The 13,926-nt window shown below is 37.5% G+C and overlaps 1 protein-coding gene across 9 annotated transcripts in view; it reads left to right on the top strand.

Moving 5' to 3' along the window:
• BTRC (beta-transducin repeat containing E3 ubiquitin protein ligase) overlaps positions 1–13,926 on the top strand; it is a 214,060-nt gene that overhangs the window by 74,776 nt on the left and 125,358 nt on the right. For 7 of the 9 annotated variants that reach the window (XM_063627685.1, XM_063627702.1, XM_063627698.1 and 4 more), the window contains exon 2: positions 4,704–4,811. The exons of the other annotated variants lie outside the window; for them this stretch is intronic. In XM_063627685.1, coding sequence (XP_063483755.1) covers positions 4,704–4,811 — 108 coding nt within the window. The remainder of the gene's footprint in view (positions 1–4,703; positions 4,812–13,926) is intronic. 9 annotated transcript variants of the gene reach the window in all.

Raw genomic sequence — 13,926 nt, 5'->3', positions numbered from 1 at the left:
TATTTGCTGCTTAGTTTAGAACCTGCTTTTTTTTTTTTTTTTTTTTTAAATAAAAAAAAAAATGTTTTTTAGCCAGACGTGGTGGTGCACGCCTGTAGTCCCAGCTACTGGGCAGGCTGAGGCAGAAGGATTGCTTAAGCCCAGGAGGTCAAGGGTGCAGTGAGCTGTGATCGTGCCACTGCACTCCAGCCTGGGCAAGAGAGTGAGACTGTCTCAATAAAAGGAAAGAAAGGAAAAAAAAAACTAAGTTTAGAAAGAAAATTTTAGGAATTTAAATATAATTTGCAAGGAAAAACAACAAAAACAGTCCAAACTTTCAGTAGAAAACTATGTGCTTTTCAGGTATTTTAAAGGTAAGTTTTAAAGGACATTATTTATTAAATGTTGAAGGACAGAAAACGTTTTACATATTTGTCAGAAACTGACCAATCAGAATGGCCCTGAAATGTATAGAATTAATAAGGATAGTAACCAAAATGGCAGTCCTTTCCACTCTGTTCCTCATTGCCCAAATTTGCTATTTGCTCCTTCTTTTACAAAATGCTTCTAAATGTGAAGATAGAAGGGAAAAAGGTAGAGTAAAAGTTATAGCCCACTCCATTTATTTTGTAATAATATTTTTTTCTCAGTATTAAGTGGCATTTACCAGTATGGATAAGATTAATTGTTACAATACAAACCAATTTGAAGATTAGTTTTTAAATTGAGCCATAAGATATAAAATCTTCTGGTAATGTGCAGATCTGACTATATTCAAGTGCAGTTTTCATACCCATGCCAATTGTCTTGTAATAATCGGGAATGCATCCTCTGTGTGGTGTTTGCAAGTTAATGCTATTTTGGAAATCACACCGGTATATCTAGTGGCTTTCCTGGGTGTATGTGGCTCATTATTGATTATAATTTTCTTTGGGAATTTTAGTTTAAGGGGATGGGGTAAGCACTTTCAAATTCTTCGTTGTTAGTAGTTTTGATGGAGGATAGGGATAAATGAATGAGGAAGAGTGTTAGAACAAGTAAGTAAACTCAGATAATTTATCAAGTACATACTACAAAAATAATGCAGATTTTTATGTAAAATGGAGGAGACAAATCATTCACAAGAGGAAGGCCTTAAAAACTTACCAAGGAACATTCACAAAAAAAAATATGTATATTTTGGTTTAAAAAAGAGCCCCAAGTCTGTGAATGAAAGGGTTCTGGTTGGTTTCTAGACCCAGCTGTGCTTGCTTTGTGTCATGCAGGTGGCTTTATTGTGGTTCAAAGTGTCGCCTGCCCTCTTGTGAAGGGAAGCAGGAGAAGTGACAAGCTATCTTCCAGTGCCTCCTCGATTTTCTTCCATTGTTTCCTTTGTCCTTTTCCTGTTTTCATGCTCTTTTTATTTACACCCACTTCTGACTTCTCTTTTTTCTCGGATTCAATCTTTCCTTCCAAATGACTGTGAGACTTTTTTCTACTCAGCATACACAGAACCTTAAGCAATCGCATATGTACAGCATTTCCATTTCTTTTTTTCTTTTTGAGATGGAGTCTTGTTCTTTCGCCAGGCTGGTGTGCAGTGGCACCATCTCAGCTCACTGCAACCTCCGCCTTCCGGGTTCAAGTGATTCTCCTGCCTTAGCCTCCTGAGTAGCTGGGACTACAGGCGTGCACCACCATACCCAGCTAATTTTTGTATTTTTAGTAGAGACGGGGTTTCACCATGTTGGCCAAGATGGTCTTGATCTCCTGACCTTGTGTTCCGCCCACCTCGGCCTCCCAAAGTGCTGGGATTACAGGCGTGAGCCACCATGCCCGGCCTGTGTACAGCATTTCATGTAACAATGAGTTACTTTTATGTTAAGGATTTTTTTTTTTTTTTTGAGACTAGTCCCTTCCTTCCTTCCTTCTTCTCTTTCTTCTCTTTCTTTTTTCTTTTGACAGGGTCTTGCCTTGTTGCCCAGACTGGTGTGCAGTGGTGTGATCACCGCTCATTGCTGCCCTGATATCCCTGGCTCAAGCAATCCTCCCATCTCAGCCTCCGCAAGTAGCTGGAACCACAGGCGTGTGCCACCATGCCCAACTATTTTTTTAATTTTTTGTAGAGATGGGGTCTTCCACATTGCTGAGGCTGGTCTTGAATTTCTAGGCTCAAGGGATCCACCTGCCTCGGCCTCCCAAAGTGCTGGGATTATAGGATTGAGCCACCACATCTGGCCCCAGGACAGTGTCTACTACCAGAAAAGTATTTAATAAGTATTTGTTAAATAAATGATTAAAATATTAGCCTTAAGAAAATTTTAATATCATTTATTTACAAAAATTAGCAAAGCATTCTTAATACTTATAGAGAAGTAATATGAGTAGAATGTGATTCTCAACAGCAAGGAAGCTTTTTTTACCCTATTTTCTCCATTCTCTTTCTGTTGCCTTCTCCTTCCAATATGAGAATCTCTGCTGTTAAGAACCACTGGCAGAGACTGAAATTAGTATACATAATTCTAAGGAGATATTGATGTAAATGGTCGATGTGGATTGGCAGGATGACAGGGAGAAGGAAATTATAAGTTTAAAGACATAGGGGTAAGATGAGTATTTGAACAAAATATCAAGGTAGGTAGTTAGCTAGAATGCTAGGGCCAATTAGAAGATTAGAGAAGGTGAGTTGATGTTGGCAGTGGGGGAAATGTCAGATTGATAGAGTGTTTGGATTTCAAACAGTAGATATAGGGAGCCCTTATGAATTATTGATGAGAGTGACATGATAACAAAGTGAAGACAATTATTTTTCTATTTAGCTGCTGTTTATAAAATGGATCATAGCTTGAGGTGAGGAAACGTTGGAAACAGTGAACAAAGTTTGGAGATTGTTGGAGTAATTGAAAGCAGTTTAGCTGTTTTGCTTGGTATGTTATCTAGTGATGCCTTTAGCAGATACCCTTCTTTTGAAGCCCAATGTCCACTTTATGACTGAGGGATGGATGGAGGCAGGAGGAAGAGTTCTGCACTAGAAAGCAACAGGCCAAGATTCTAGTCCCTACTTCCCTACTTTGTAAATTCATAATCATGGATAAATACTTAATTTTTCCTGGGCATCAGTCACCTATAAAATGAGGATAATGTATTAAGCGTAGTCCTATGGGTGGTAAATAAAATTAGGATAATCATCTAAAAGCAGGGGATCTACATAGATCTCCTTTGGATTTATTTGCAGCCCGTTATCTATCTGTCTTTATTTAGATAAGAGACAGGATCTTGCTGTGCTGCCCAGGCTGGGTTTGAACTCCTGGGCTCAAGCGATCCACCCATCTCAGTCTTCTGAGTAGCTTGGACCACAGGCACAAACCCCTTGCATGGCTCTCATTGTCCTTTTATCAATTTTAGATGGTGTAAACAGTGAATACCATATTTTGCTTCCCAGTATTACTTTCTACAACTATATTGTTTTAAGGAGAAAAAGTCTATGACAATATTAAATATTTCAAAGTCTGTAATTTTAAAGTTTAATGTTACCTATATTGACTACTATATTTTAAAATACGTATCCCTGTTTTTATATGTGCCATGATTAGGTATTTAGTTTTTTAGTTATTATTAGACTGTAATAGCACTCAAGTTGATGGATAAAACTTCATCCTGGGATACTTTTAGAGAAACATAAAGAATGTAAAAATAGTTTTGAAAAGTATGGTTTCTTACAAAGCTATAGGTGCAATAATACTAATGTCAGTTACTTAGAGCTACTAGAAATGTGTAATTTCTACCTTTTTTGACCACTGAATACACTATATTATATATATGTACATTCTTAGGTATTTTTTTGTTTGTTTGTTTAGAAGGTTTTAATACCAACAGCTTTCTAGGTGTCTCTTCTTCTTCCTCTTCCTCTTCCTCCCTCCTCCCTCCCCCTCCTCCTCCTCCTCCTCCTCCTTTTTCTTCTTCTCTCTCTCTCTCTCTCCTTTCTTTCTCTTCTTTCTCTCTCTGTCTCTTTTCTCTCTCTGTGTGTCCCTGTCTCTCTTTGTTGTTGTTTTCCCTTCTGTTTGGGTTGTTTCTTCTCCCCGCCTTACACCCGCCACCCCCCACAGACCCCAATCCATCTGGAAAGATGAAGAGGCAGCTGCTATGGTAACTGTGCATTTTGGTTAATGAATAGCAGACTAACAAGATACATAAAACATATGCAAACTGTGCAGAGTTTGTTGCTGTCAAAGCCGTAGGGATACAATACTTTTTCTTTTCCTTCTAAAAAAAAAAAAAAACCCTCTTAACTGTGGTGTTTTGTGTTCTAATTTACCATTCCTAATACTGTAATGTTTCCGTGAACTCCTCCTCTTTCTGCTTAGTCTGCACAGTATTACACCCTGTGGTGAGTTTATGGGAGCTGAGTTGAGGTGCTTAGAGGAAAATAATTGATGAACTGGATTAAGAAGTAGATTTCCTTTAGACTGATACATAGAAGAATAGGGACAAAATTTTTTTGACTAAATGTTTGGTTTTTTGAATGATAACTTCTTTTTTTTACCTCCTTGCCTTTTGGCCACTACTGCCCCTTTTGGGTTTCTCTCTGGGGTTAAAACCAGTAAGTAGTGTGTTTCTTAAAGATGTTTCTATCATAAAGGTCATCTGCAACTGGAATATTGCATTCAGCCAAGCCTTAAAAATTCCTGTAATCTGTGCCATCCTGTCTCATACTGTCCCATCTCATAGTTGTCCTCTCTCTGCAGTGCTCTATGCCCAGGTCTCTGTGGCTGGGCTGCTCCAGCCTGGCGGACAGCATGCCTTCGCTGCGATGCCTGTATAACCCAGGGACTGGCGCACTCACAGCTTTCCAGGTACTTTCTCTGTCTCTGTGGGTTATTTGCGGGCATTAGTGTATGTGTCTAATTCATTAGTATGTGCCTCCTCCTTTCCCATGCTTTACTTATATTCATCTTTTCTCCTTCATATTGCCTGTATCTCACATCACTCAGTACTCCTTTAATGATTAGTTTATAATGTAGATCCAGACTGAACCACTCTTAAGACATTTTCATCATGATTGGTTACAAAAATTGACATAGTACAGCTTGACTGTTGGCTTTCAGATCAAGTAGAAGTATGACAGTAAATTTTAAAGTAATCTCAATAAATAGCAGTTCAATATGTAATATTTGCTCTGGACCTACATAAAGCCAATTAGTATAATCAATCAATTAATTACAATCAGTTTCCTGAACATTTTCTTATTTTTTTTTTAAATGATTACTCAAAGTATAAAGTGCTCTCTTCAGAGTATCTCCTGGTAATTATACTACTAAGTATATATTTTTTATAACCAGTTTTATTTATATCTTCATTAACTTTTCTAATTTCTAGGTGGAAAAACCTTTGAGACCTTTAAGTACAGTATTCACCTTGAGACAGTCTAGCTAGTGTTTCATGAATTAACAGATTCCAGTTCCCCTCAGGCTTTCTTTCTTTTTTTTTTTTTTTTTGAGACAGAGTCTTGCTTCATGGCGCAGTCTGGAGTGCAGTGGCGTGATCTCAGCTCACTGCAACCTCCGCCTCCTGGATTCAAGCAATTCTCCTGCCTCAGCCTCCTGAGTAGTTGGGATTACAGCTATGCGCCGCCACGCCTGGCTAATTTTTGTATTTTTAGTAGAGATGGGGTTTCGCCATGTTGGCCAGGCTGGTCTCGAACTCCTGACCTCAGGTAATCCACCCACCTCGGCCTCCCATAGTGCTGGGATTACAGGCAAGAACCACTGCACACAGACCCCTCAGCCTTTCTTAGAGGCCAGGATGTCAGTTCCAGGATGTGCGAGAAACTTATAGAGAAATAATGTGGAAAATTGTAGACGAAAACGTAGGAAAGAGTTTGGTGCTCATTGCTTATAGATTAGGGTACCATACATGATTGTTTTCTTGGCTTTTATCTACATACCTCAGGTATTTAGAATTTGTGTTTAGCATTTTATAGTAATACACAACAAATTAGTTTTTGTATTAATATTTGCCTGCTTTTAACCTGTTGTTCATATCTATTTAGAAGAATTTCAAAGATAGGCTGTGTCAGAATGCTTGTGACTAAATTTTAGCTAAAAGAGGGGAACTTAGGTTTTCCACATTCCTAACTTGTGCTAAGAGTTGTTAATTTTTAATGATACTATTTAGTGATCATAAAGCTGGAGATTTTCATTTTTCCTTTACAAAATTTAATATCTTAAGATTTTCAGTTTTCTTTTACAAAATTTAATATTAAACTTCCTTGGCTTATACTGTGAGATACAATATAGTAAAGCATGCAGGTTCTAAAATTAGCTCAATCAAGTCTTGAATACTGTCTTTGTCACTAGTGGTATGATCCTGAACTTATTTCCTTATCTGTAAATAGATACTGTAGTAAGGGCATGCAGTGATGGTTGCTGCTTTTTATCATGATCATTATAAACATTATTGCTATTATTGGAGAGTAATTGATATCCTGAGACTGCTTATTTATTTCAAAGTGAAATATCTTTTTTTTTTTTTTTTTTGAGACAGTCTTGCTCTGTTGTCTAGGCTAGAGTGCAGTGGCACAATCTCGGCTCACAGCAACCTCTGCCTACTGGGCTCTAGTTATCCTCCCACCTCAAACTTCCGGGTAGCTGAGACTACAGGCACACGATCACACTTGGCTCATTTTTGTATTTTTTTTGTAGAGACAGGGTTTCACCATGTTTTCCAGGCTGGTATCGAACTCCCCAGCTCAAGTGATCTGCCTGCCTCAGCCTCCCAAAGTGCTGGGATTACAGATGTGAGCCACTGCACTTGGCTATATCTTATATTTTTAACTACATATCATACTGACAAGGTTCTGCCATTGAAGAATCCATAATCTAGTTTGTTGGTTTTTTTTTTTTTTTTTTTAACCTTTTCAGGGTTGCAGTTAGTTTAGGCAATCTGCCAAGTCTGAGGGAATTGTAATGCCTAAAAGGCTGCTCCTACTTCAGAAACTAGTTTCATGTTTAGAGGCCCCCACAACCACTCTTAGGTTTGATAACTTGCTATAAAGGACTTAGAACTCACTGAAAACAATTATATTCACAGTTTATTACAGGGAAAGGACACAGGTTAAAATTAGCCAAAAGAAGAGACACATAGGGCAGAATCTGGGAAGGATCCAATTGTAGAACTTACTGTCATCCTGTCCCCATGGAGTCATGGATGGCATTACTGCCTCCCAGCCACAGTGTGTGACAGTACTCACAGAGTATTACCAACCATGAAATTCACCTGAGCCTTTGGTGTCCAGGTATTCACTGGGGCTCTATCACATACTACTCACACGGCTGACCTCTAGCCTCTTATTTCTTCCTGGTGTTGAAACTTACAGGTATGGTTTAGTGCCCCCAACATGAATCACATTTTGTCCAGTCGCTAAATCTCTCAGGCAAACAGAGATACTCTCACCAGACAAGAAGTTCCAGGGGCCCAGAGACCGCTTTCCAGTAGCCAAAAGCAAAGGCCATTCCTTTCTTTGGTGAAAGAAGAGTAATTCTTCACTACACAGGAGTCATGGATCTCTTTGGGAATCTGATGAGAACTATTGATCTTGGGTATTTGGCAACATTGTGTTGAATACTTTACATACATATATAGATGTTTATTATATTTCTATTTTGTGAAATGATTGAGAGCTATTAAATCACATACTTCTAAAAGTGTAGTCTCCCAAGCTGATAAATTCTAGGAAGGGAATGTTCAAGGAGCTGTAAGAATATATAAAAGGGGGACCCAATCTAACCTGAAGTTTGAGGTAAAGAAGATCAGGTAATCAATGTTTAAGAGCTGAAGGATGAATAGGAATTAGCTCGATAACAGGGAGGAATGGAGGAGAAGGAGGACATTTCAGGCCTAAGGAAGAGTCAGTGCAAAGGCCCCAAGAGCCAGTGAGGCTTGGTGCATTTAAGGACCCTACTGAAAACAAGACTGTTGTTTCAGAGAATAAGGAGAAAGGGGAGAATAGAGTGAGAAAAGACTGGGGAAGCTTGATCACTCTGGTCTTATGGGCCATTCAAAGTATGTAGTTTAGTCTTGATTCTAAGAATAGTAAGTCACTGAAAGGATTTAAACACAAGCTTTACCTGATCTGATTTGCATTACTCTGGCTATAAGAAGATGCATTTAGATACGTTACTCTGGCTATAAAAAGGATAATTTCAGTAGTTGAAGAGAGAGATGATGGCAGCTTGGTTTTGGACCCAGGATCTTTAAATTGTTAAAAAATTATTGAGAACCCCAAAGTGCTTTTGTTTATATGGCTTATATCTATTGATATTCACTATATTTGTAATAGGAATTAAGAAAAAAATTTAAATATGCTTTAATTCACCTAAAGACTGTAATAAACCTGTGGCATATAATGCAAATAACATTTTTATGAAAAGTATATTTTTCAAAAAAATTAAGACTAGTGTATTACATTTTTATGAATCTCTTTAATGTCTGGATTAAGAAAAGACAGCTGGATTCTCATGTCTGCTTCTGCACTCAATCTATTGTGGTTTGTTATTTTGGTTGACATTTATGAGTAATATCTGGCCTGGCATAGGTATATAGTTTGAAAGGGAAAGATATTTTAATACCATTTTCAGGTAGTTGCAGTTTCTTGAAGATTAGTTGCAGTATAGTATCTGAAGCCTTATCAATGAACTTCCTCTGTTATTGTATTAAAATCCATTGGTCTCAGTTTTTTTCAACAAAGTATGCTGGAACAATTGGATATCCTTGTGCAAAACAATGAACTTCAACGGTTATACTGCACTATATACATAAATTAATTTGAAATGGATCATAGACCTAAATCGGAGTTAAAATGTACAAAACTAATAGAAAATGTGGCAAAAATAATCATTGTGACTTTGGGTTAGGCAGAGATTTCTTAGCTAAGACACAAAAAATATGAACCATAAAAGAACTGATAAATTGGATTCATCACTGTTTAAAAATTCTGCTTTTCAAAAGACACTTTTAAAAAATGAGCAGGAACCAGGTACAGTAGTGCATGCCTGTAGTCCCAGCTACTCAGGAAGCTGAGGCGGGAGAATTGCTTAAGCCCAGGAGTTCAGGGATATAGTGCCTGTGAAAAACCACTGCTTAAGAACAGCCTGACCAACATGGCTGAAACCCCATCTCTACTAAATTTGCGTTTTTAGAGACGGGGTTTCAGCCATGTTGGCCAGGGTGTTCTTAAACTCCTGTCTTCAGGTGATCTGCCCACCTCGGCCTCCTAAAGTGCTGGGATTACTGGCATGAGCCACTGCACCCGGCCTCAACAAGATTATTATTATGTCTTATGTAGCAAAAATGGGCTTATGTACTGGTTTTATCCTGTCAATTCAATAATTTGTTCTATGTCAGGTTCAGCACACACAGGTGCTTGATAATGCTGGTTGACTAATAGGCAGAAACTGGATTTGAATCTAGTATCTTCTGTGCCCACCTACTGGAATTGCAGCAGTCTTAGTGCATTTGCATCCTTCTGGTTTAGGTTTTATTTTATTTACCTAGATTTTTGTTTCGGTAAATTATTTACTTATATTTTTATTTAGGTAAAATTTGCATACAGTGAGATACATAGATCATAAGTGTACTCTTAGGTGAGTTTTGACAAATATATACTTTTGTGTAACCTTCAATTTCAAGATACACAACAGTTTCATAATCTGAGAGAGTTTCCTCATACTCCTGTCCAGTCTGTACCCATCCCCCATATGCAATTACTGCTCTGATTTGTCACCAAGAATTAGTGTTGCCTATTCTTGAACTTCATATAAATGCCGTCATATAGTATACATTCTTTGTGTCTGTTTTCTTTCAATCAGTATGATGTTTTTAAGATTTATCCATGTTGCGTATATCAGTAGTTCTCTTTTATTGTTAAATATATTTCATTATGTTAGTACACCACAATTTGTTTATCCATTCATTTATTGATAGGTATTTGGATTGTTTCCAATTTTGGCCTATTATGAATAAAGCTACTATAAACAGTTTCGTATAAGTCTTTTTTGGCATGTATTTTTATTTCTCTTAGGTACATGTCTAAGAATAGAATTTGTTGGGTCACAGAGTAAGTGTATTTTTAACTTTAAAAGAGACAGTCAAGCAATTCTTCAAAGTGGTTGTCACAGTAGGGATACCCATTTTTACTAATACTGACAAATATGTTTAAGGAAATGTCTCATTTAATGTAATGGCTTCATGGCTTTTTTTTTTTTAATCATTGGATTCTTTTAGTAAGTTTGAAGCATCTGAAGTCAAAATTCTTACAGCAATAAAGAAGGAGGAGCTATGGAGTCATTGCTGAATTTGTTGGATTACTCCCAGTAGTTCAAATTGAAACCACAGCATTGAGATGGTTTGAAAACTAGTGACAGGGAAGATGCTGAAAAAAGTTGTTAGAATAAATTCTATCGGGATATGTTTAGTTTGAAGATATTTTTATTTTCATCATTCCATTGATTTATCCTGGAAAGTGTATGAGTGATTAGAAGATTTCTGTTGATTACCAGTAGATATATTTGATGGAATCATTTGCTCATCCCCAGCAAATGGTGATCGTATAATCTATAATATTAAATGAGAATGAGCAATAGAGTTCAAGTAATTAAAAATAGCTGAGTCATTAAAATTCTTTATTTTGCTTTAGATATTGAAAGAGAAGAGAAATGAAATTCTGACTGTAAGAATATAAGTAAGGGCCCAGGCACGGTAATGCGCACTTGTAATCTCAGCACTTTGGAAGGCCAGGGCTGGCGGATCACTTGAGCCCAGGAGTTCGAGACCAGCCTGGGCAACATAGTGAGACCCTGTCTCTACAAAAAATTAGCTGGGTGTGGTGGTACTCACCTGTCCCAGCTATCTGGAAGGCCAAGGTGGGAGGTCAAGGCTGCAGTGAGCCATGATTGCACCACTGCATTCCAGCCTGGGTGACAGAGTGAGACCCTGTTTCAATTTAAAAAAAAATATATATATATAGATAGATAGATAGATTTATATGGCCCTAGAATACTTTAGGTATCAAGTATAACTAGTAATTTTAGGAAAATCTTGAGCTAAGTGAAACATGATGTTTTAACATTAGCTAGGGTTCCATGTCAAAGGTTGAAATTGTATTCAATTCAGGAGAGATGTTATATTTTATTACTTAAGAATGCTTACAATTCTACTGAATTTTACCATGTACAAAGTGAAATGTTAAAATGGAACAATACTAGGAAAATTAAGCATTATTCATTTTATATATATGGAAAACTTAATTTTACATTTGAGATTTTAGAGGAATATGGATTATCGAATTGAATATACATTAACATTCAAGTTCTGTTACAAAACAATACCATAAGGAAAATTATCCTGTGACAGAAATGCTTCTCATTCTGTAGCTGATACCCCCTCTATTGTATATGAATAATTTCAGTGTAGCACAATTTCTGTATAATAAATGTAGTTATTTTTTGTGTATATGTTAACATTTGACTTGTATTTATCCCAGCTACACCCCTCACCTTAGGGGTTTGCAAGGAATGACAAATCAAACATGTTTTTTATTTGTTTATTTGTGCAGAAATTTTTTGTTCTCCTAATAAAATGAATTATTGTTTATCATGGAATATGTACATTATTTGGTAAATATATAAACAAGAGTATCACCCATATGCCTTCCACTTTAAGATAATTATTGCTAAATTAACATGTTAGTGTCCTTTTATCTGGAATGACTTATCCATCCACGTGTGCCTGTGCATGCACACACACACATGCCCAATTAAATGGTTTCGTTTTTAAGTACTTTTATTACCATTTAATTAAATTATGAGATATACAATTAAAACATTTAATATTAATTGTAGAAAATACAGAGAAGTAGAAAGAAGGAAGGATTTTAAATGTCCTCCCAGAGATTACCATTTCAATGATACTAGTAATTTCTGAATTTCACCTGTATCATATTGCTCAAATTCTACATTCATCATCTGGTAATACTGATTTTGGTCACTGTTTATCTCAGATAGCTGCTCACATGTTTTTGAATTGAACAAAGTTTGAATTTGGCTTATATCTGACCACCACCTCCCTCTCATGTAATTGTTAGTCATTTCAAATTTTGCAGTTCCCCAAAGGTGCAGTGTTCTTTTATATATCTGTATCTTTGCATATACCGTTCTGCTTACCTGAAAAACCCCTCCACAAACACCTATTGTCCCTTACCCACTCTCTGCCTTTGTCTACCTAATCTTCAAGATTCAGCTTAAGCTGAGCTAGAATTAAAGTCTTCCCTGATCTTTATCTTCTCTCTCTTAAACTAGTCAGAGGATCTGTACCCAGAGCATGCATGGAATTCTGTGCCCTGTAAAATTGACATGAAGAAAAGGAGTATTCATTTTCGTACCAAATTCTTTAACAGAAAATTCCTGATTGGGTCTAACTTTTTACGTGTGTTGGATTAGATGGTCATATACAGAAGGGAAAGAATAGCAATATAAGTCTTCTCACGCCTGTAATCCCAGCACTTTGGGAGGCCGAGGCGGGCGGATCACAAAGTCAGGAGATCGAGACCATCCTGGCTAATGCGGTGAAACCCCGTCTCTACTAAAAATACAAAAATTAACCGGGCATGGTGGCGGGCACCTGTAGTCCCAGCTCCTCGGGAGGCTGAGGCAGGAGAATGGCATGAACCCAGGAGGCGGAGCTTGCAGTGAGCTGAGATCGTGCCACTGCACTCCAGCCTGGGCGACAGAGCGAGACTCTGTCTCAAAAAAAAAAAAAAAAAATGGTCTTCTCATTGGCAATGTAAGTAATTTTATGTTTTTATGTCTCACACATACACATACATATATACTACATTATGTCAAATTAGTAAGTACAAAGCTTTTGTATATGAATTTAAGTTTTCTATTTAAAAGAAAGTACATAATTAGTTTTACCAAAATATAGTTGCTGCTGTTCATTGTAGTTTCTACCCTTTATATGAGCCATTGTTTGGGGAAAGTACTTGTTTTGTTACTGGTAATAAACTACAAGGGAGATTTGTAATATAATATTAGTATATTTCCCCTAGATTTTTAAAAAGCAGGTCATTTTTTTTTAAGCATTTCAACTGCAGCACAGTGCAATCTTTTGGGGAGAATTGGTAAAAATGAGGATAAAATGAGTACAGGATTCCAGCAGCTTGAAGATAACACAGTAGGCCAGACGCAGTGGCTCACACCTGTAATCCCAGCACTTTGGGAGGCCAAGGCGGGTGGATCATGAGGTCAGGAGTTTGAGACCAGCCTGGCCAAGATGGTGAAACCCCATCTCTACTAAACATACAAAAAAAAAATTAGCCGGGTGTGGTGGTGGGCGCCTGTAATTCCAGCTACTCGGGAGGCTGAGGCAGAGAATTACTTGAACCCGGGAGGCAGAGGTTGCAGTGAGCTGAGATCACGCCACTGCACTCCAGCCTGGGCAACAGAGCGAGACTCTGTCTACAAAAAAACAAACAAAAAAAAGAAAATAACACAATATTTGACCAAAATCTCTTTTGTATTCCCTACTCTGGTTCAATTCCAGTAGTCCTGGAAATGTGCCTATGGACTATTTACAGTGAGATTATAAAACTGAATCATGATTTTGGTGAATAGAAGCCAGAGCATGTGCCTACAGCACCCCAGCTGGCAGTAAGCTCTCCCTAGGTTTATGAATGTAGTTAGATGGTCCCCAACTGTTTACAAGACAGCAGAGGTGAGATCTTTGATTGACAAGTCAGAAATGCATTAGATCATTCTCTCTGCCAGTCTCTGGTTCATGCTGTTAAAAATGTCAGCCTCCAAGTTTGAATGGCAGCCTGAGGGCCTTAGAAGCTTTTTGTTTTCTGAGATGGAAACACAAATTGGATGTGTGCCTGAGTGCTTCATCCTGGGCTGTAATTTCGTCTTTTAG

This window comes from Symphalangus syndactylus, chromosome 2 (genome assembly GCF_028878055.3).
Source record: "Symphalangus syndactylus isolate Jambi chromosome 2, NHGRI_mSymSyn1-v2.1_pri, whole genome shotgun sequence".
In the NCBI taxonomy this organism is placed as follows: domain Eukaryota; kingdom Metazoa; phylum Chordata; class Mammalia; order Primates; family Hylobatidae; genus Symphalangus; species Symphalangus syndactylus.
The sequence above is the reverse complement of the archived record's forward strand: the minus strand, read 5'-3'. Positions and strand labels throughout refer to the sequence as shown.